At 41.4% G+C, this 22473-nt stretch overlaps 1 protein-coding gene across 4 annotated transcripts in view; it reads left to right on the plus strand.

Moving 5' to 3' along the window:
* The window catches only part of ERBIN (erbb2 interacting protein), a 190442-nt gene extending 173577 nt beyond the window's left edge, over positions 1 to 16865 (plus strand). For all 4 annotated transcript variants that reach the window (XM_053296275.1, XM_053296274.1, XM_053296276.1 and 1 more), the window contains 3 exons: positions 4708 to 4800; positions 6574 to 6648; positions 13574 to 16865. In XM_053296275.1, the coding sequence (XP_053152250.1) occupies positions 4708 to 4800; positions 6574 to 6648; positions 13574 to 13678 (273 nt within the window). In that variant the 3' untranslated portion in view covers positions 13679 to 16865. The remainder of the gene's footprint in view (positions 1 to 4707; positions 4801 to 6573; positions 6649 to 13573) is intronic.
* The last annotated feature ends 5608 nt before the right edge of the window (positions 16866 to 22473 follow it).

Consider the following 22473-nt stretch of genomic DNA (forward strand, 5'->3'; position numbering starts at 1 on the left):
TTTTTATTTGAAGTACTTTTATCCCACTTCTTAAAAAGCCCTCAAAACAACTTGCAAGTCAAAAAACATGCTAGAAGTTAAAATAACATGCTTTTAAAAATCAGTAAAACAGCTAAACAAAATAGCTTGTAAAAGCCAGCATAATAAGGATTTTAAGTACCATTAAAAGCTCAGGTAAACTGGATGGACTTGACCTGGTACCCAAAAGACTGTAAGTACGGTACCAGAACAACAGAATTCCATGACTGGGAAGTGACCACAGAAAAAGCCTCCTTTTCAGTAGCCACTCGGAGGTAGAGGCACTCGGAGCAGCTCCTCAGAAGATCATTTTTACTGCCAGTCAGGTTCATATGGGAGAAAAACAAACACACTGCTTTGTACTCTCAATGGAAGCCAGTAAAAATAACTTAACACTGGATAACTTAACACTGGGAACACATTCATTTCCTTAAAATGTTTGAAATAATTCAGATAAGAACATAAGAATAGCCCTGCTGGATTGGGCCCAAGGCCCATCTAGTCCAGCATCCTGTTTCATACAGTGGCCCACCAGATGCCACTGGAAGCCTACAGGCAGGCGTTGAGGGCATGGCCTCTCTCCTGCTGTTACTCCCCTGCAACTGGTACTCAGAGGCATCCTGGCTTTGAGGCTGGAGGTGGCCCTCTGACTAGTAGCCATTGATAAACTCTTTGAAGCAGAGGTGCTAATTCGATATTCCATGGAAATCTCTTCCCATCATTTTCCATTTACATGGAAAAATTAAAATGTGTGTTTCTTCCTATAAGGCAGATACTTCAAGTGCTGCTAGCTCTTATTTTTTAAACCTTATTTCCCAGAAGCTGCTTATGTATGAGGTAGAAGCTAAGAACTGAAAGTTAATGCAAGAACCTGTTTTAACTTTCATTGCACCTTGAATAATATGTTTGTCCTAAGCACTATATACTTAATCTGGGATTGAGTCATAAAAATAACTGGAGTGTACACTGCTAGAAAACAGCAATTTTAAAAAAAAAATTAATATTCTGGGACAACTCATTGCTCTACCTGTTTCCATTTGAGGTGTGATCATACTGCAAACTGGCTTATTGAATAAAAAACAAGTGGAAATGGTTTATTCCAAGCTTACCCCCATGTAACATTTGGGTGCTATTAATCCACTACTAAGTTACACCCCCATCTCACAACATGATCAGCAACTATTTAATCATCTCTTTTCTCAAAGTGAAATCAAGTACACTTAACATCCAGATGAATAATTTAAAATCTCCATGCTTGATGGAAAAAGGTGCTGCTTGAATTAACAGTAGAACCCATGTGGCAGTTTTAACTGCAGCATATAACTTAGTGAAAACCTCCCCTAAATCACAGGGGGGAATGGTTTAAGTTTTCTGGGTTATGTTAGACATCAATTCTGTAACCAGGAAGGATACTTTTGAACTTAATAAAAATTCCATCCCTTGGGGTTCCTGTTGTATTTCTGAAATACTGGACTTTTATCTCAATTTAAGTATGGGTGTAGCACATGATGTACAAAAGTGTTTAATTGGTTACAGTTAAATTTGTACCTGTCTTCTCTCCTAGCATTTTTATTATGGTATCAAGAATGGCTGGCATGTCCCACAGTGCTACAAACATGAAGCACTGTACAGTGCTGCGGGATCTTAAAGAGGCTCAGGCGGAGATGTGATGCAGCCTTGTCACGCATCCCAGTGGTGGCAGACAGGGAGGTGGGGAGCAGTTTTAAACCTGCTTGTCCCTCCCTCCAGAAGGACTTCTTATTTCCAGAAATATTTCGAGGAGAGCTGGTCTTGTAGCAGCAAGCATGACATGTCCCCTTTGCTAAGCAGGGTCTGCCCTGGTTACATTTGAATGGGAGACTACATGTGAGCCCTGTAAGATATTCCCCTTAGAGGCTGGGGCCGCTCTGGGAAGAGCACCTGCATGCTTGCATGCAGAAGATTCCAAGTTCCCTCTCAGGCATCTCGAAGACCAGGGTGATCCCTGGGAGGGGGGTGGCGCTCGGGGTGAATCAGCATGTGTGGGGCCATTGACATTTTTATCTAATATACATCATATGTAGGACACGCACACAAACATACAAATTTTTAGACATATACATAACTTTTATTCCAAAACTGAATTATCTTGCAATTAAAAAATCTTATTTTGAAGGGAGACACTTGGATTCCCAACATGAGTACATTTATGGCAAGGGCAAGTATCATTTTGAACAAGGCACTCCACACTTTTTGCATGGAGGCAGAATTAATGCATTCCTTCCTTCCTCCCTCATTAAAGGCCATGGGGAAACAACTGTTTTTTAAAGGGTGGAGGGAACAACTGTGTGCCAAATTGTTCATTGCATGGACAAAGTTGAACATTCTCAGAGGTGCACCTAGGTAATTTTGGCTCCATCTCTAGGGTTGCCAACTGTCCCACATTACAATATCATCCAATACATAATTGGATTGCTTACAATACATCTAGGCACACTTAACTCAAAGTTCGATGGTGGCCACTGAGTGTATGGTTATAGTTAAATAAATCTATTATACATATTTTGAATAATTTGTGCAAAATAAAGTCACAAATAAATATAACTATCAGATTTTAACTGTTATTGTTCTTAACAGATGTTTGCCACTCAATAATCAGATCAGTGACTCCAAAACCACATTATGCCCAAAAGAAACTGATCCCCCCCCCCCAATTCACATTTGCCTTGTATGGTCACTATTCAATAAAATGATTAACATTGTAGTGCAGAGCAGCATTAAAATTCTGCTCTTCTCCCAACGTGATATTATATTTGAATTAAACTCCCTCAGCATGCCTTTAAAAAAACATTATTTTGGGTTTTCAAATGTTTCAGCAGAACCCTAAAAAAATAAATTAAAAAAATTCAAGAGGGGAGAAGGTTGAGCACTCAGAGACTAAAAAGCACAAATATCTACAGACTGTGTCTTGGCTAGTTTTTTAAAACTAGTTTTTAAAAACTCCATTTGCAAGTTGTTGCAAAACTGAACTCACAAGAATGTAAGATAGAATATAAAAACAAGTTTATTTTTGCAAATATGGATGGATAGAAAAACATTTCAAAATGCAACTTAACATTATATTCCCACCCATCCACCCACATGTTTCTTCCCCCACACACCCTACTGTCTGGAGCCAAAGCAACTGAATTTGCATGTGTGTAAAGACAAGTCTCCGTAAGCAGACAGACACACTAGCATTATTCCAATATAATGTCCATCAACATTCCCAAAGACCGCAGGTCCCTCAGCCCACAGGAGAGGAGAGGAAAGTGGAGATTTACCAGCTGGCTGACTTGGTCTCGGTCGCTGGTCTCTAGTCTCTCTCTCTCAGCTGCTTCCTGTCCCTGAGGGCTGCACATCTTTGAACAATTCCCCTCCCCCACCCCATCCACCAGCTCTGCCCCAGTCTTTTTGAAGTCCTGCAGTGCTGCTTCCATGTTTGTAGCACCGTGGGACATGTCAGCCAGTATACTTCTATAAAAACAAGGGAAATCTATGAAATACTATTAACATATCAAGATGGAGATAGTGAGAGAGGTGCACAAGACTTCAGCAGTTGAAAAAGAGTTCTCAGAATGGATTTATTGAGGGGAAGATATTTTAGATTTTGAGCCCTTTGGGGACAGGGATCCATCTTATTTATGTAAACCACCCTGAGCCATTTTTGGAAGGGCAGTATAGAAATGGAAGGAAGGAAGGAGGGAAGGAAGGGGACAGATAAAATAATGGCTAAGATCTGCTAATCAGTCATGAGACATCGGTTATAGCTGTTGAATATACTACAAACCAATGAAGACAAGACAGAATTGCTGTGCATATAATATGATTATATTCAAGATTGACTTGGCCAGGATCAAGCTCCTTGGTTTACAAGAATTTATTTGTTTTTTAAAATAATCTTTCTTTCCAAATTAATTGTTGCTAATTAAGTCAAAGAACTTAATTAGCAAGATACTGCAAAGGCACTTAAAAGTACTCATTCATAAGGTATGCAATAATGTACAGTATCCCTATATTTAAATCCAACTTGACGCATCACACACAATTAGATAGGTTTAATTCAAAATCTTCACTTCCTTTTGATAGTGGGCTATAGTCTGGTTTCTGTTGGTCCATGACAAAATTCCCACTGATTTTATTGTAATAGGATTGCAGTGCTAATGAATGAAGAGCCCACCATAGTACTGAAGTGATCTCATATTTAATGGGCACTAGGTTACACTTGACAGATTCACAGTATGAGCCAGTGCAGTCTTCTTTGAAGTGCTGAAACATACATTGTTGCAGAATGGAGACTTTCCTATAAAATAATCCCCCCCCCGCCTAAACTTATTGAATTAACTTCTTTATCACGTACTTGTGAATTGGTGTCTTGATGTATACTTGATTTGTATAAGGTACTCAGTCATTTGTATTTTGGGCAAAAGCTGTGGGCACAATATGGCAATATGGCTTGTATTCCTCCATGTGAAAGAGCTGCTGCAGATGCTTTATTGCTGTATTTTGAATAGGGCAGCCTTATACCAGCCACTGGTACACAAGTCATGGGCCACAGACTGGCCTTCTGAAGGCCATGTGTGTGCAGTATCAATATGGGTGATGATATCAGCTGCTCATTTTCCATAGACCTGAAAAGGTTGTAAAAACCCAATTTTTAAATGTTCATAGATTCGAGTGAGAATTGAAAAGGACCCAGAGCTTGGTTTTAGTATATCAGGAGGAATTGGTGGTAGAGGGAACCCCTTCAGACCTGATGATGATGTGAGTATTAAACAAATTTTTTAAGTTTTGCATTTCCAAAAGATGTAATGTAGTGTTACATCAACATAACAAAGTGGCAGAGGAAAATCACACTGCTTGTGGAGCTTGTCCAACAATTTTTGTTGTCTGAAAAAGTTGTTTTCATTATGCTTTTGTAGCACCAGCTTTACAGTTTTCATCACAGTCTCAGGAACAAAATGGAATGATAGAAGCATGCATCTTTGCATAATGTTCTTTCATCCTTTCTCCCCTATTATTGGCATTCAATTTTTTTAAGCCTGTAAGAGAGAAGAGGGAGTATCCATTTTCCATGACACCTCTCCCTAGAAGGGAATTACAAGAAGCACATTTATATTTGGGAAACTCTTCTTCAGTGTAAGAACAGTTTTTGGAAATGGCAAATTCTGCCCAGGGAAGAACCAAAATCTTGTTTACTGCAGAGTTTTCAAGAAGAAATTGGATGCATTTCTCTCAGGTGGAGTTTATGGCTACAATCTAGAGAACTGTATATGGAGCAGAGCATGTCTTTTAAATTTGACCTCCCCCCAGCTCCATGGAAGTCCATTTAGGAAGACTGGGGAGAAGTTCAGAATTTTTTTCGGGGTTATGGAGAAGGTGCTGTTCAAAGAAAAGAGTGAAGGCCTACCAGGCTCATCACTTAAAGGAACTCTCCAGATCATCATCTCTGTTTAAAATGGTGTTGTAGGAATCGAATCACATAATCTCACAATCCAGTAAATCTCTTCAGGTACTCGTACATAGGAAGCTGCCTTATACCGAGCTGAACATTGGTCCATTTAGCTCAGTATTGTTTACACTGATTGGTGGAGATGCTCTGAGGTTTTAGGCAGGAGTATTTCCCAGCCTTGCCTGGAGATGCTGGGGATTAAATCAGGAATCCTCTGAATGCAAAGCAGATACTCTACCACTAAGCAATGGCCATTCCCACCCATATCAGCTTGTATAGTATATGCATATTGCCCTTCTTGCTTTGCCCAGTACTACAGTTAACACATGTCAAGTCAAGTTTCTGAAGCAACTTCTAGTGTGGTGCCCAAAGCTCTGTTTCAGAATAAAAAGTAAACTGTAAAGAGTGCACTTCTCTGTTTATCTGTGTGCTACTCTGGATTGGGGCTGGTCCAGGTTAGCACAATAGCATATTGGAAATAAAAAGCAATATATACAAAGCAACTGTATATTTACAATTAAGATGTCCTTTATTTTATCCTTTATCCTTTATTTAATGTGGAGAGAATTTATCCTCATTTTTTATTTCATTGAGAACTATTTGACTTCAAATATATGGACTGAGGCTGGTGCACTAACTCTGGTTTAAGGAGTGAGCTGTGGGGGACACACTCCCTCTCCCTGTCCTTGCCTATTACACCCAAATTTCTCTTCTCCCCTACATTACTGGGTTCAGTGGAATGTTCAGCAGTCTTCAGCTGGGTTAAAAGAAGGGCAGATATGCCCTGAGCACACTAGATACCCCCATGTTCTTTTGTGCATGGGACTGGGTGGGGTGAGTGTGTATGAACCCACAGCTTGTTCCAAATCCCTAATCTCCAGTTAATTGTATATCTGCACCCAACTTTAAATGTGTTTGAAATGAAAATTATTTTGAACATCATAATTAATCCTGTACCTTTATATTAACTCTGAATATGTATCCAATATTTATTTATCCAAATATAAATACATATGTATATATTTCAGAGCTTAAAAAAAAAAAATTAAACTCAGCCACAATGTTTATTTTCCATTTACTTGAAGGGTATATTTGTAACCAGGGTGCAGCCTGAAGGACCAGCATCTAAACTGTTGCAGCCAGGAGACAAAATTATTCAGGTAATAAAATAATTCACTTTTAATTATTGGTTGATGCTGTAGCTTATCCTGAAGCACCGTATGTCCCCTACTTGCTTGTCTCTTCTGATCACTACTGTCGGCTTTTTAGATTCCACAGTTTCTGCCATCAGCCTCTCTTAATCCTAAACTCACTGGCTCCCATATCCCATCAACCCACATCTTACTAACCAGTCTCCTCCATCTATCCATCTTCATTGTCTAAGGCATGGTTTCTCAGCCACCAGTCCCCGGAGGGTTGAGTGCCGGTCCGTGACTTTGAGTCAAACCCCGCCCCCTGCAAAACAACAACAGCAACAAAACAACTCCGATCATTCCCAGTAAAATCCTTCAACTTTGCAGCGGCACAAAGCAAGCAGAAGAGAGTATCACGCAGGCATCTGCCTGCCGCCTTGTCTATGCCCTGCTGCACATGCTGCTATCCTCTCACGTGCACTCGGGGCTACCAGTTCCCAATTGGAAGGCTCGTGGAGGAGAGGTGCCCTTGTCTAAGTCCCAAGCGATTGTCTGGTAGGAAAGTAAAAATACAAAAGAGTGGTAGTGCAGGGGGAGAGAGGGGGGATTCTCATCAAAGGTCTTGCTTTGATGATAAAAATGCAAAAGGGGTGGTGGGGAGAGAGAGAGAGAGGAGATTCTCATCAAAGGTCTGCCCCTCTTTTTCCCGGAACAGCTCAGAGTTGCAGGAAGAGAGGCTGCTGTCTGTGGGCCAGATGCAGAAAAGCCATGCAAAGAGTGAGGGGGGAAGGCTCACAGCCACTGGGATGCACAGCAGCGGCGACAGGCAAGGAGGCGAGCAGAATCCCATGCTTTGCCCAGCACTGGGGAATTAGGTTGCTCTCGCTGTGGCTGCTTGGCTCCTATCTCCCGCTTTGAGTTGGGCAACGCTGTGCACATAACCAGGGAGAAGGGGGGGGGGGAGAAAAATGGGGGGACCCAGCACACGCACCCCACACACTCGAAAGGGGATGTGTGGCTGGGCTGGGGCGCCTCTCGGTGTCCTTGGGGGTTGCTCTCACTGCTCCAGCACTCTATTGCTTGTGGGTCTGGTTTGCTCACCTTTCTGTCTGTCTCCCCACCCCCTCCTGCTTCTGGTGGCGGCTGCTCCAGCTCTGCTTTTTGGCATCTGCAGCTGCCCTGCTCCTTCTGCTGCTGCTTCTGCTGTATGACAAAATGTTCATGTGGATCGTGCCTACCCTCCATCTTCTAGTTTCCATGGATGTTGCTTAACCCTTTGTTAGATGTATTTATTTGCCAGATTACCTTTTTCCCCCCTTCTCTTAATGCCTTTCATTTCATTCACCACTATCTCCCACTATTTGGAAACTGTAGTGTGCATTCAATTTACCCAGATCAAAGCACAGCAATAGCACATGTACACTTTGGCTTTTTCCATATCAGGATTCTTTAACAGTCAGCAAAAATTATATCAGCTTTGGATATATCAGCTCTCTTTTAGAATATCACCCTTATGGTGAAGACATATGAAGACATACTGGAGACATATTTGTTCAGCCAGGCTTTGTTAATATTCCATGTTTGCAAAAGATTCTAATTTTATTGATTTTAATGCTTATATTATTTTAATTGTAAACTGCCCAGAGATGCAAGTTTTGGGTAGCATAGAAGTCTAGATAGCTAGCTAGCTAGCTAGCTAGCTAGCTAGCTAGCTAGATAGATAGATAGATAGATAGATAGAAAAACTTAAACTTGTAACCCCTTTACTAACTGCTGGTCTGGGAATTTAGCAGTCCTTGACTCCAAAAAGGTTGAGAAACACTGGTCTAAGGCCTAGTTCTCTCAGTAGATGAGGTAATCCATGAGCTGTAAGCTGTACCTTTTTAGTCTGCTGGTGGGGATTTGAACTATTGAATATTCCTCCATTTAAAAAAGATAAATCATCCCTGTGCATAGAACATTTTCCTCTGATATCTGGCTTTCTGTGTGCAGAGAGTGGCTCAAATCAAGACTAATTTTCTCACCAAAGTACTTCCTGCTCACACACACACTTCACCAATCCTCCTTCCCTCTTCTGCCCTCAGTGGCCCACAAAATATGTTCTTGAGGGTTGGGGGACCTTCAGGGAGATGTTTTTTGGGGGCAATGGGGCAAGAAGCAGGAGAATCAGAAAAAATTGCCTCTCCCCCCGTGTGTGAGCATGATACTGTACTAGTCAGGATGTGAGCCAATGTGTTTGTTTGGGGAACATTCAAATTTGCGACTCCTACTGGCAGTCTGACATAGTGTTATCTTGATAAATGTTAACTACTTTGTCATGTCATTTTTAAGAAATAGACCTCAAATCTTGAGTATCTCTGAAGGACAGTGAGAGATGTGGCTGACTTTCTCCATTTTTAATGTATGCTCTCTCTTCTTTCTCCTTACTGACCTTGCAGCGTTACTGTACTTTATTTTACACTTACTTTAACAGTCCTTAATATTTTAATTTACTTTTTGATGCCTTACTAAGTCATGCTCCTCCACCTCCTTCAATTATAGAATCAAAGCCACCCACAACAATCTCTACCTCCTCCCCACAGTATAGGAGGACATCCTTAGGAATGGGTTGTGGACCTGATACGCTTTGGAGACAGGACTTGAATAACATGGCCATTATGCTCTGGTTCTTCTGGTCAGCAGAGGGTGCCAAAATGCCAGTTCTGGTCCTTTCTTCACAGCACGACTCTGAAACACCTCTGTCTCTCTCCCTGCCCCACATTTGGCAATTTTATTTTATTTTTGTGTCCCCTTTTCCCCTTCTTCTCTCCCTTATTCACTTAAGCAAGAAAGGAGTCCTTCTGATTTATTTTTTAAAAGAGGAAAAAAAATTTTCAGTTTCCGGTTTGGCCAATTGGGTCTTTTTTCTTTGCTTGGTGCCTTTTACTTTCATTTTCCCATTCATGCCTATGGATTCCTCGCACACAGGTGACATTTTGGTGGGCTCCCTTTCAGAGGAGCCACAATCGGAGGACTGGGGTGATCTCAGTAGATGCAGAGACACCCCCCACAAAAGAAACCCCATAGTTGCCACTCTGCTTTCGTTCCCCTTGAAAGCAAGCAAGGAGCCTCCTCCTGAGGATCATGGATGGCTGCAAACTGCTCCAGGAAAGTGGAGAAGAAAACCAAGCACCTCACTGCTCCTATAGGGAGCACTTGCAACTCAAGGCAGTCCACAATGCTCTACCACCCAAACAATGCCCTCCCACCATGGTGGAGGGAGGAGAGTTGGAGGGGCTATCACTGGGATTGGTGCGCTACCCCCTTTGTCACTGCCCCAGCTAAAGTCACTGCTAACAATTGAGGAGCCAGCTCTGTCTCCCTCTCTGACAGAGAACCAACCTGCAAATACTCTATTCACTCCATTGCTGTTCAGTATCACAGTGCATGTGGCAACAGAGGGTTCTGGCCCTATGTTTTCCCCACTTCAGTAGCGTGCCCCTTCTTTGAGCATTGCAGCTTCCACCCAAATGGTGCCTGGGGAACACCAGTCTAGCACCATCACTTTGTTCTTTTAGATGCCAGGTGAAGACGTTTCGGTTCACTCAGGCTGGAGAACAATTTGTTATGGTGTGGCTAACAAATGAAGTTGCCCAATGAATGAATGAATGAATTAAATACAGTCCCTGCTTTCTAGGATCAATGGACCTTCTTTGCCATCTCACCCCAACCCCTTCCTCAAACCCATTAATAAGAAGGGGAGGCTGCTCAATGATATCTTTGAGTGGATTTAAGAACATGTGGCCAGAGAACTCAAATCCCACCTGTTGGCTAACCCTCCATATCCACTAGCTCCTTCTGAAAATCCTGGTCCATCTGCCCCACCCAGCAATACAGGCACATTCCCATAAGGCCGCATTCCTCCTCATCACCTGTTTCTAGCCCTACTGGAGATGGTATTTCCTCTATAGAGAAGGGCTGCCTCATACCTCACCCTGTTAGAAAAGAGAGAGAGGCTTCCACATCTTTTGTTTCTCTCAGTGGCTCTCCTGAGCACAAGTGGCCTTCCCTCTTAGCATCCAGGCTGACACCTCGAGGTTCTTCTCCACCTCTCTGTCCAACAAAGCCAGCTATTCCTATATACAACTCTGACTCTTCCCTAGAGGAACTAGAATGAGCTCCTCCACTTGATAAAGAGGAGGGGAGTTATCAGAGGAAGACACTGCACAGCAGCCCTCTATCTCCATCCATCTTTTCACCCTAGAGGACTTAAGCAAGCAGCACTTCAGAAGTTAAGAGTCATTAAGGATTTACTCCTTCTCATTCCTCTCCCTTGACTGCTACCTCACTAGATCAGCAGGTTTTCCCTCTTTCCCTCTCCTCCTCCACTGCCTTTCCCCCTTTCTTCCAAAATGTTATGACAACAGAATAGAAAGCTCTTATCTCATCTAGAGCAGTGGGAACCTTATCCAAAAAGTTCTGTTAATAGAGAATACTAGCTGACCGGGCGCATAGCGTCTGTACCCCTAGTTCGACTTCCCCCCCGCCTTCAGCCCCTTCTCCCTGTCGTCTGGTGGTCGTCTCTGATGCCCGCCCGGGCTGCTTCTTCCCCCTCCCCACTCGTGGTTTCTCCTGCCTCCTGCTGCCGCCTCCTCTTCCTGGGGGCCCAGCCACCTCCTGACCCCGGCACATGCGCAGGCCGCTGCCATTTCCCCTGGCAGCAGCTCAGTGTCCTCCTGCCGTGCGTGAGCTCCCCCTGCCTCAGCCTGTCAGGTGCCTCTGCCGCCCAGCCAGTCAGCTGGGCGCTGGGATGCACATTCTAAAGGTGCACCCAGGAGGATTATATATATAGATTATGGCCCAGTTGCCTGTTCCCCTTGTTGATGCCCTCATGGCACAATTGATCCCTGGGATAATCATGAATGACGGGGATGAGCAACTCAAAGTTTCTGAGGATAAAAAGATGCCTTATTGAGGAAGTCAAATGCTGAATCTACAACAGTGATCAGAGCAACCACAGCCAATGCTATATTTTGCCAGAACTTCTATTCTTTGGACCAAGGAACTTCTAAAGACAACACAAATTAAGACAAGGTCTCAACAAAATAGTTAAAGCAGCAGCCTTTATGGGCGATTCCAGTCTGTCCTGTATTCAATACACATAGCCATGGCATCAGATGTGGCTGTATGTAGAGCCTTATGGCTGAAACACTGGACCGTAGATTGAGAGTCCAAACAAAATTTAGTCTCTACCTCTTTCAAAGGGGCAAAGCTATTTGGTGAATTGCTAGACCCTGTTTTCAGACATGCAACAAGATGAAGGTGATGCCTTTTGCCCACAAGATCCTATGTAAGCAGTTAAGATTTCAACATTCCTTTCATCCTTCCATGACCTTTGCTTAATTCGGAGACAATAGCTTCTCTAAACCAACATGGCATAAGTATGGTGTTCCTGCCATTGAGTTTGGACTTTAGGATTTTTCTAACTCTCCTGATGTATTCACTTCCAATTTTTCTTTTAACTTCAGCGTGTGCAATGTTATCAGCCTGGAGAATGCCCAAGTATTTGTAATGTTCTTTCTCTTCCAGTTTCTTGATGTTGCATCCGTTGGGCAGTTCTGTTCCTTCTGTTTTTGTTATTTTCCCTCTGTTCATTATTAATGCAGCACACTTGTCTAGTCCAAACTCCATTGCTATATCACTACTGAATATACGGACAGTGTTTAGCAGTGATTCAATTTCTGGTTGGGACTTTCCATACAACTTCAGATCGTCCATGTAGAGCAAGTTTATCTGACTTGGTGTTTTAGATGTTTGGTATCCAAGGCCTGTTTTGTTTAGTATTTGTGAAAGTGGAGTCATGGCGATTACAAACAGAGGGGATAGTGAGTCCCCTTGGAAAATACCTCTTCTAATTCTAACCTGTCCAAGTGTCTCGCCATTGATTAACTGTGTACTCCACATGCTCATTGCTTTTTTAATAAATATCTGAATGTTTTTGCTGACACCAGTTGTTTCTAAACATTTTCGTATCCATGTGCGAGGCAGTGATCGAAGGCCTTCTTGTAGTCAATCCATGCAACACTTAGATTTGTTTTTCTTCTCTTGCAATTTTCTAAAATCATTTTGTCAATCAGCAGCTGGTCTTTTGTGCCTCTGGTGTTCGGGCAGTTTCCTTTCTATTCAGCTGGAAGCTGTTTGTTAGTTAATAAGTGTTGCATTACTTCATCTACTACTACTACTACTATTATTATTCGATTTCTATACCACCCTTCCAAAAATGGCTCAGGGCGGTTTACACAGAGAAATAACAAACAAATAAGATGGAACCCTGTCCCCAAAGGGCTCACAATCTAAAAAGAAACATAAGATAGATACCAGCAACAGTCACTGGAGGTACTGAACTGTAGGTGGATAGCGCCAGTTACTTTCCCTCTAATAAATAAAGAGAATCACCACATTAAATGGTAACTCTTTGCCAAGTTAGCAGGGGTCTTATTTATTAATAATAAATAAATAAATAATACAGTATATAGCTTACATCACATCCATTTTACAATATCACAGATACATTAAAACAGTAATCGGAGACCAACATTTCCCCAGGGAATCAAATTACAGATTTTAACCATCTGACTCCTAATGGAGAGAACAAATAACACAGGTGCAGCATGGGGAGGCAGGAGAGCTCCGAGTATCCCCTGTTGGGAGCCATTCAAGTACTCCCTGTTGGGAGCCCCCTGCTCTAGAAAACCAGTTTCTAGAGACTAGAGTAAGCTATTGGAACATGGTAGTTTAGACTTAATGTAGCATCACTTTAACATGGTTTTGCTTTGTGATTACTTTTCTAAAAAATGGTCATTCAGCAGAGAAGAGGAGTTCTGAAATTCAAATGCACGCCATGTAAATTAAGTCAGCTGTTTTTTAAAAAAGTTTTTGCTTTGCATTTATCAGGATCTAATTTTCTTTTCAGGCTAATGGATATAGCTTCATCAATATTGATCATGGACAAGCGGTATCCTTACTAAAGACTTTTCAGAATACTGTGGAACTCATCATTGTTCGAGAGGTTTCTTAAATAAGGTGTTGGCGTGATCCTTTGAAAGACTTATGGGAAACTGAAAATTTTGATTATTTTTATATACAAAAAGAACTTTTAAAATTATGTACAGTAATGAAATAATGAATTTGTGGTTATTGGGGGAAGAACCACTGTAAAGAACATACATGAAACAGTTTTGGAAATGCGTGCGGTAACAGACATCATTGAGTTTTTAATCATTGTAGCAAAGGTCACTCCTCCAAGAACAAACCTGTGGTGTGTTTTGTACAGATGGTAAGTTTATTTTTGGATAAATCATTCACATTACTAAACTTTGTGCAGGTGTATGAGGAGCCTCCATTGTAGCCAGTGGACAGATGGCAGGGCTTTCTGTCCTGTAGCTGTTTATTGCCTTTATTTTATTTCTAATTTTTTCCACCTAGTTTTAATATCTTTGTTGAAACCACTTCTGTAGATGTGGATAAGAGATTTGAAATATTGGTTTTGCTATGTGCATATTGTATAGATGAATGGGTAGATTGAAGGTGGGGTTGGTTGGCTTAATTTAAAAGGCCGGGTAGAATGGCTATGGAAGATGGAATCAAGAAGAAGAAAACATAGGTTAACATGAGAATGTATATCTACCAATAGAAAACTGCAATAAAATGTGAAGTCTTTTTAGGAAGACTATAAATATACTTCTGGGAGTCCTACAGGATTGGCTCATATCACATCCAATAACTGTCTTATTTGCTCTGTGTAATTCAGTTTTGAGTGTTCTGTTTTTGATCACACAACATTTTTTCACCTGTACTGTGGAGTTATACCCAGAGACTCTTCTCTGTTTTGAAAATCTCCAGTTTATGCAAAATGGTGATTTTCTTTTGCCTTGTATTAAATACTCCATTTTCAACTTATTTATAGCTTTTTTTATAAAAAATGAACTGAAATGGCCAGTTTTTTACTGTGTTGCCTGTCATTCATATATATATATATATATATATATATATATATATATATATATATATATATGAGATCACCATACATGTGCATGATCAAACCTCTAATTTCTCTTGCAGAAAAAGCCTCAGTTTTTAAAATGGGACTCTCATGGCAATGTGCCCTATGAAAATTGGGCTGCCTAGGAGTAAATGGTCCAGGAAGGGGTTAGGAAAGAAATCTTGATTTTGTTTGGCCTTGAATTGCCTTGTTAGACTAAAAGGAAACAATGCGTATGGAGCTAGGTAACCAAAGCCAGTTTTTGTGAAACTGTTACACAGTGATGGAAGAATTGCTGTTGCGAAGTTGTAGGGCAAAGGGACGGGTACTTGAGACCCACCAGTTTGTAATGATCATTCTAAAAGGGCTGTTCCTACAGGTGACATTAAATGTGAACTAGACACTTCAGAGTCATTAAAGGGTTTCTAACTATATTAATGTAATAGTGATTTACCACAGGCTGCCTTTGTTCCTTTATTACTTGTATACAATGTTGAATTATACATAATTAATTTTTGTTTATGACAAACATTATTTCCTTTCTCCTTATGTAACTGAGATGAGATTGCCTAACATACGGGGTAATAAGTAATACGTGGTTATTATGGACCAGAGAAAAGTGCCATAGAAGACCAATAACTGTTTTGTTTTTTAAAAAGGGGGTAACTGTTAACCTGTCATTGGAGCAATATTCAGTTACTGCAATTTTTACTAAATAGAAAAATTGATAGTTTTAAAGAGAAATCTAGCAAAAATTCCAGCCTAGTGTAGTTTTTTTGGAACGACATGCTGGAACATAAAGGAATTTACATACCTAAAAAATAGAGGCAGTACTTTTTAAATACTCAAACTCCAACGATATTGCACTTCAAAGATGTTATCAACTGCATATTATACTGTTCATAGTTTTAATAGTTTTAATTGAAACCCTTTAACAACTCTTTGTACATTACTTTTAGTTGATTTTCATTAATATTTACATAGGAATTGATTTTTTTTAATATTAGCAGACGTGCTGTATTTTCGTAAAATTCACTTATTTTCTGTGTGCTGTTAATCGTTTAAGGAAACAAGAAACATAGCTATATAATGGCAGGCTTCAGTGTTACTTTGCTTCTAAAAAAAGTCCTCTTTTTAATTTCTTCATTTTTATTGACAGTTTAAAATTCTCCATTCATTGCTTTTAATCATATTAAACTCAGCCTTTTAAAGGGAATACAAACAGATCAGTCCTAATTTGACTTGAGACATAAATGATGATTGTGAGGAGGGCAAAAAGTCCAAAACCAGAACTGATTCTTTACTGATCATGAACATAATTTAGTTTTGTATACATAATACATCAGGCTGAAATTCATTGCATTTTGTGTGAATGATAAGCATTTGTATGTTCAGCTTACAGTTTAATTTAATTGGAATAGTTTTGTATATCAAGGATGTTGTTGCCAAAAATAATCATTGTTTGTAGAGAATTTAAAGCAAGAAAGTTGGTGCTGCTTATTGTCTTCAAGAAACTAGAAGAACTATCATTGAGAAAATGCTGGCTATTTGGAGAGAGCATCCTCCACGTAGAGCTGATAAAGATCCCTGTCTGAAGCCCTGGAGAGCTTCTGCCAGTCAGTGTGGACAATACTGAGCTAGATGGACTAATAGCATGATACAGTATAAGATGATATCATGTTTTCTTATATGTTGATATTTTCTCCTGGAAAATGGCTCTATGTTAATGCATTATTCCATTTCTGTGTTTGGAAATTGTCAGAATACTTTTGCAAGGGACATAAAAGAAGAAACTCATTCAAAACAGAAGGAACATCTGCAGTGTTGGTTGATTTGGCATAATATGAATAAAGTGTGTGTGTGAACTCAATATTTTTATGACAGTTCATTAAAGAATCAGTTCAGATGATAAATTCTGGAAAGAATCCCACATATTTATTGTGTAAATATATATATTTTTTACTTTTTTGGACTGGAGTTTAAAAATGTGTATATACTTGAACACATCTTATGAACACAATCATAGCAATAAGCAACACACAGAACCAAGCCTTTATGATTAATTTGCTGTACTACTTTTTAAAAAAGTAATTATTCCCTTGTCAGCAGCTATGTAATGTTTTTATTGATCAGCGTTTATTCAGCATTCCAAACTTTTGTATATAATTAAATTTGTTTCTGAAGTAACACATGGAGAATAGATAATAAACTAATGCTCTTTAAAGCTCTGTGTAATTTACTGGTTTTTATTTTACATCCATTTGGTATTTTCTAAATTGTTGAATCGCCTCTCTAAGGACATATGGCAGCTGGGTAGCATATTTCAGTTCTCCCATTCATTCAACAGATTATTGGAATTTATATTTTTTAAAGTCAACAAGGACAATTTATGTTGTCCTCTTTTCAACAAAAGTTCCCAAAACGGTTTACATAGAGAAATAAAAATAAAGATGGATTCCTGCCCCCAAAGGGCTCGCAATCTAAAAAGAAAGATAAGACAGACACCAGCAACAGGCACTGGAAGGATGCTGTGCTGGGGCTGGATACGGCCAGTTGTTCTCCCCCTGCTCAGTAAAGAGAATCGCCACTTTAAAAAGGTTCCTCTTTGCTCAGTTAGAAGGAATCCATCTTATTCCTTACATTAAGCCATATATGATACAATGTTGCATCAAGTTCTGTTAAGTCTTTCTCCTTTTACTACCATTCCAGTTGAGTATGTAACAGTTGGTAAAACTGTGATCCCCAATCACTGGTGGATGTTTACACTAGTCAGATATGCTATCCAGTCTCCAGATAGGCCTATTTTTGCTCCTCATTGCAACTCCCATACTAGATAGGAAAGTTACTCCTATCAACTATATGAAAAAAGGTAGGCTTTAAGAGCAAGCCCCTGATGAGTTGCCACAAACGTGGCATTAAGATACATGTATTTTTCCTGTTTCAGACATAAGATATCCAGAATCCAGGCTCAGTAGAAGAAAGACTCCTAACTGTGGCCTGACCTGTGTTACAGAACCCCATATGCCATATTTAGTCAACTTGATTATAAGGAGACATTGGGATTTTCAACTACAAAACTGTATTTTCTATGGGAAGGTGGCACAGAGCATGAAAGAAGCCTGAATTAAGGCACATTCCAAATGCACCTGGAAGTCCTGCCCCACTGCATCACTCCCTCTGCCCACACTGCTCATCATCCCTCTAAGAGAATGCTGCAAGTGTCATGGCAGGCGTTTCAGAGATCAGCACCCTGGGGCATGGTGGCAGATGAGATTGAGTGTCCTGACAGGAGCAGGACTTGCAGATGCACTCAGGACCAGAAGTGCACCTAGGTAACTTTGGAGCCTGGACCTAAAGGCCTTTGGAGGCCCCTTGCTGCATTATGCATCGTTTTTAACACATAGATTCTTGAGGGCACAAACCACACCATCCAGGACAGACTAAAAAGGATTTGGGGGCCCACGGGGTGTGGAGGCACTGGACTTTGGCCCCAAATTCCAGGGGTAAGAGCGCCTCTGCTCAGGACAGTGCACACAATTTGGTCATTTTTTAGAAAAACATCTGAAGCAGGCTTTGAATACAACTGACACCCACATATCTCCTTACACTGGTCACACCAAGTGTTAATCACAAGAGAGAATAATTGATTTCACTACTTCTTAGATTATGAGCCCTTTGGGGACAGGAATCCATCTTATTTATTATTTCTCTATGTAAACTGCTTTGAAAACTTGTGTTGAAAAGTGGTATGTATATATTTATTGTAGTTGTACTACTACTACGACAAATATTTGTACATGGCTTTTCAACTGCAGTTTTTGTAGAAAAATAAATATGGTTCCCTGTCCCCAAAGTGCTGGTAGACACCAGCAAGGGTCACTCAAGGGATGCACTTGGCTGTCCCCTACCAAATATGAGAGTAGCCACTCTAAATGTTGTCTGCTCAGTTAGCAGGGGTAACTTTATCTGGAAGAACTGGGTTAGTGCCCAAGAGTGTTGATGGTTGCTAGTCATTAGGGATGTGCATGAACCTGTTTGGAGGCCCTTCAATGGGCCTCCAAACAGGTTTGAGCACTGGGAGGTTTGAAGGCAGGGGGGTCGGACTTTAAGGGTGGGAGAGGGTGCACTTATTCCTCCCTCTGCTTTCCACCCGCCGGCGCTCCATTATACAAGGCTCCTTCAGGGCGGCAGCATACCTTCCTGCCGCCCCGCCCCCTCTATGGCCCAAAGTACCTGGCACTCGCCCGTCCAATGTGCACGTACCTGCGTGCCAGGTACTTCTAGCCACTTCTGGCCAAAGAGGGGACAGGGCAGCAGGGAGATGTGCTGCCGCCCCGATGGAGTCTTGCATAACGGAGCGGCGGAAAAGCGGAAGGAACGGTAAGAGCACTCTCCCCTGCCCTTAAAGTCCGACCCCTCCGCCTTTGAACCACCCCCACCCAGTTCCGTGCACATCCCTACTAGTCATTACTGCTAAATGCTATCTCCCATATGCCCCTACCAGTTCCTTTGAGAATAGCAGGAGAAGGGTATTTGCCTACATTTCCCATTTCTAGGTTTCCTGGAGACATCTGATTGGCTGCTGCGTGGAACAAGATGCTCAACTAGATGGGCTTTTTTTTTTTTGGTCTGAAACAGCAGGGCCTTTGTGTTTGGACCTAGACCCCAAAGTCAAATTCGTCAGGCAGAAGTTACTAAACTAATTCTGTTGACATAGGATCTGAAGAGACAGATCTCATTTTCTTTCTCTTTCCCCCTGCTGCCACCACCAAAAGCTAGCAGTTCTGAAGCATCTAGAGGAAACAAGGCAAGTCTTTTTCACTCTGACCTTCCAGAGGTGTTTCTGTTCTCAGACACTGAGGAAAAGGAGTATCTAGTAAAAGGTAAGGAGGCTGAACCGAATGTGGTGTTCACATTAGTCTCCTATGTTCCTGTCTAAGGCCTCTAAAGTATGTTAACTAGCCAAACATGAAGAAAACTTCACTGGGATTAAGGGTCAAATTAGACAATATGTTAAAAATATAATACTTTCTCCTGTGTGCCGCCTTTGTTCAAAAATAGAGTGATGGGTGGTGAGTCTGAGTCCAATCCTTCTCCCTGCCCCACATGCTGATTTTTTGCCCCAAATCGCCCTACAGTGAGTGCAGTTGCAATTTGACCCTGAAGTTACCACTTATAGAAATTGCAGCCATAGAGGCAAACTGCAGCATTGGAAATGATTTGCAGAGAGAGAGAGAGAGAGAGGACTAATTTATTTGTTTGTTTGTTTAAGTATGGCCAAAGCTAGGGCTAGATAGTGGCTTTGTCCGTCCTCCTCCCATGTTGCAAGTTGTGCAAAACGTGGTAGTGCAACAGGGCCTACCTCTCCCAGGCTTTCTCAGAAATGCCTGTGAAAAGGTGCCAGAGCTACCTCTGTCATTTTCCACTCTGCTGCTAGTGCCTTCCTGCTTCAGCTCTGGGATCCCACTTAACTCTTACAATTATTTGTTTGTTTGTTTAATTAAAATATATTTATACCCCGCCCCCTCCAGTACACTACTGCTCAGGGTGCCTCACAACAAGTGCTCCCTCCCTGCCTCGTGCACTCCCAGTTGTTTGGCCCCGTGCCAGCACGCATGCGCTCTCAGCTTTGCCTTCCCCGCGAAAGGCGTGCAAAACTCCCCAAGTTTTCTGCAGCCTCTTATCCCCTCTTTTCCCCTAGCCCACTGGCGGCCGAACACTTGGAACTTCTCCTACTGTGCTATATATAGGCACATATATAGGACCTGGGCGGGCTGCTAGCTTTAAACTTGAGCATTTTATGGACCTATCGCTGGCAAGGAGCGGTACGTTAACCTCCTAGCATGCACCCCTCTGACCCTAATGCTCGGTTCAGGATAGTATAAGGATGATAGGGACTCTTAGACCAGTTCTCCGTTTCTGCCTTTAAATGAATACCTTCACAATTTCCTGCTTCAGCTGCCTTCGACCATAGATCTGCCAGACTTGCACTTGCTTAGATTCCTCCTTGCCCACAGTTTTTGTTTTGTTCCTGGAGCAGAAGTGAGAAAACAATACCATTGCCCATAGAAAAGTTCCTTAGAAATCCAAAGTTTAAGCATTGCTGGCTGGGCAACAACATAGGTTTCTTTTCTTCACAAAGGTGGCAGCAAAGTCGGGACTTCCTATCTTGGTGCTCAGTGTGAACCTATAGCTCTCTCATCAGACAATTAAATGTTAAAGATCTAAAAAAGAATATTAGAATAACTTAATTAATTCCAAAGGTCCTAAAAACCACAGCTATTTTAATAAAGGTTTGCTTCTGTTAATGTGCAAACCTATATGCTTCTGTGTACTTAGGTTGCTCTTTGAGTATTTAGAAAATGCTGCCTTAAGTGGCACAGTGGGGGAATGCTTGACTAACAAGCAGAAGGTTGCCAGTTCAAATCCTTGCTGGTACTGTGTCAGGCAGCAGTGATATAGTATCATCTCATACTGTGTGGGAGGAGGCAGGGGTAAACTCCTCCTATATTCTACCAAAGAAAACCACAGTGGGCGACAGGAGTCAAAATCGACTTGATGGCACATTTTACCTTCCTTTTAGGTGGCCATGTTCTGCTTCCAAACTAATAGACTCAACCACTTTAGTTTGCTGTTAAAGGGGATAATGAGGGCAGCATTCCTAGCTGACAAGCTCTGTATTGCATTCCAAAAGATTCTGAAGTTTTTGAAAGTTTCCTTGGTAAATGAGCCAATATGTGTTCAATGTGCTTTTATTAAAAGCAGCAACTGGTGTAGACACGGAAAACAGGCCTAACAATTGCTTATGACAGGCTTTTGCCCTGCTAGTTGTAGTCTTCCCACAGTTGTTCAGCCTTGGCCATGTGTGTGTGAGAGAGAGCACACATGCACAGCATCTGCAGTTTATGAAAGATGATATCAAGCTGACTCGCAGTGGCTTTTAAGAAGGTCTATTCAGGCAGAATCCATTTTGAGATTTCTTCCATGGAAGAAAATTCCATGGAATTTGTGATTCAAACAATTAAAACTGAAGGCAGCTTGGTAAGCTCTATATTTGCAGACTCTAGTCTCTTGACCTTTTTCTAGATGCACTGATGAAATCACTGGTGAAATGGCAGGCCCATAGCTGGGAGTGGGCTGGGGCTGGAGAGGACCCTCCCCACTTAATCCCCCCCCCAACAAACAAGTATTAGTGCTCCCAGTTACAAGTTGTTCTGCCCCTCTGAACTTCTGGACTGGTTAGGACCCTGTGAAATGGCATTGTCTTTAGCCAAGAAACCCGACTGTAAACACATCCTGTGTCCCCCACTTAGGTCCAGTTTAGGGAACAAATGGCATAAGATCTAGTCTTTCAGTAGGTAACAATCAAAGATTTCTAAAAGGAAAAAGAATCAAATCCAGCCTGATTCCAAATAGGCCTGAAACACATCGCCAGCTGGTATGCTTCTTCCATCTTGTGGTCACATGAGAGATCATGAGAGAGAGAGAGAGAGAGAGAGAGAGAGAGAGAGAGAGAGTGTGTGTGTGTGTGTGTGTGTGTGTTTGTTTTAGCAGCCAATGAGAACTTGCACTCCTGGGAAAACAATGTCCTAATTTTTAAGGAAAGAAATGGCAGCCTGAAGCTTTCAGTGGGTAGCTCTTGCAAGGCAGTACATGAGCATTAGTTCTGTTCTTAACAGGTGTTATAAATCAGATTCTCTTAACTCAGCTTGTTGGAGGCTTGGGGAGTAATTAATTATTAGTTTGACAGCTAATCAAATGATGCTATTGGTGTTTCCCCCCTCAACATCCCAATCTAATTGTTGTCCTGCTGAACATTAGGAAAATATCCA

The sequence above is a fragment of the Hemicordylus capensis genome, chromosome 2 (assembly GCF_027244095.1).
Source record: "Hemicordylus capensis ecotype Gifberg chromosome 2, rHemCap1.1.pri, whole genome shotgun sequence".
NCBI lineage: Eukaryota > Metazoa > Chordata > Lepidosauria > Squamata > Cordylidae > Hemicordylus > Hemicordylus capensis.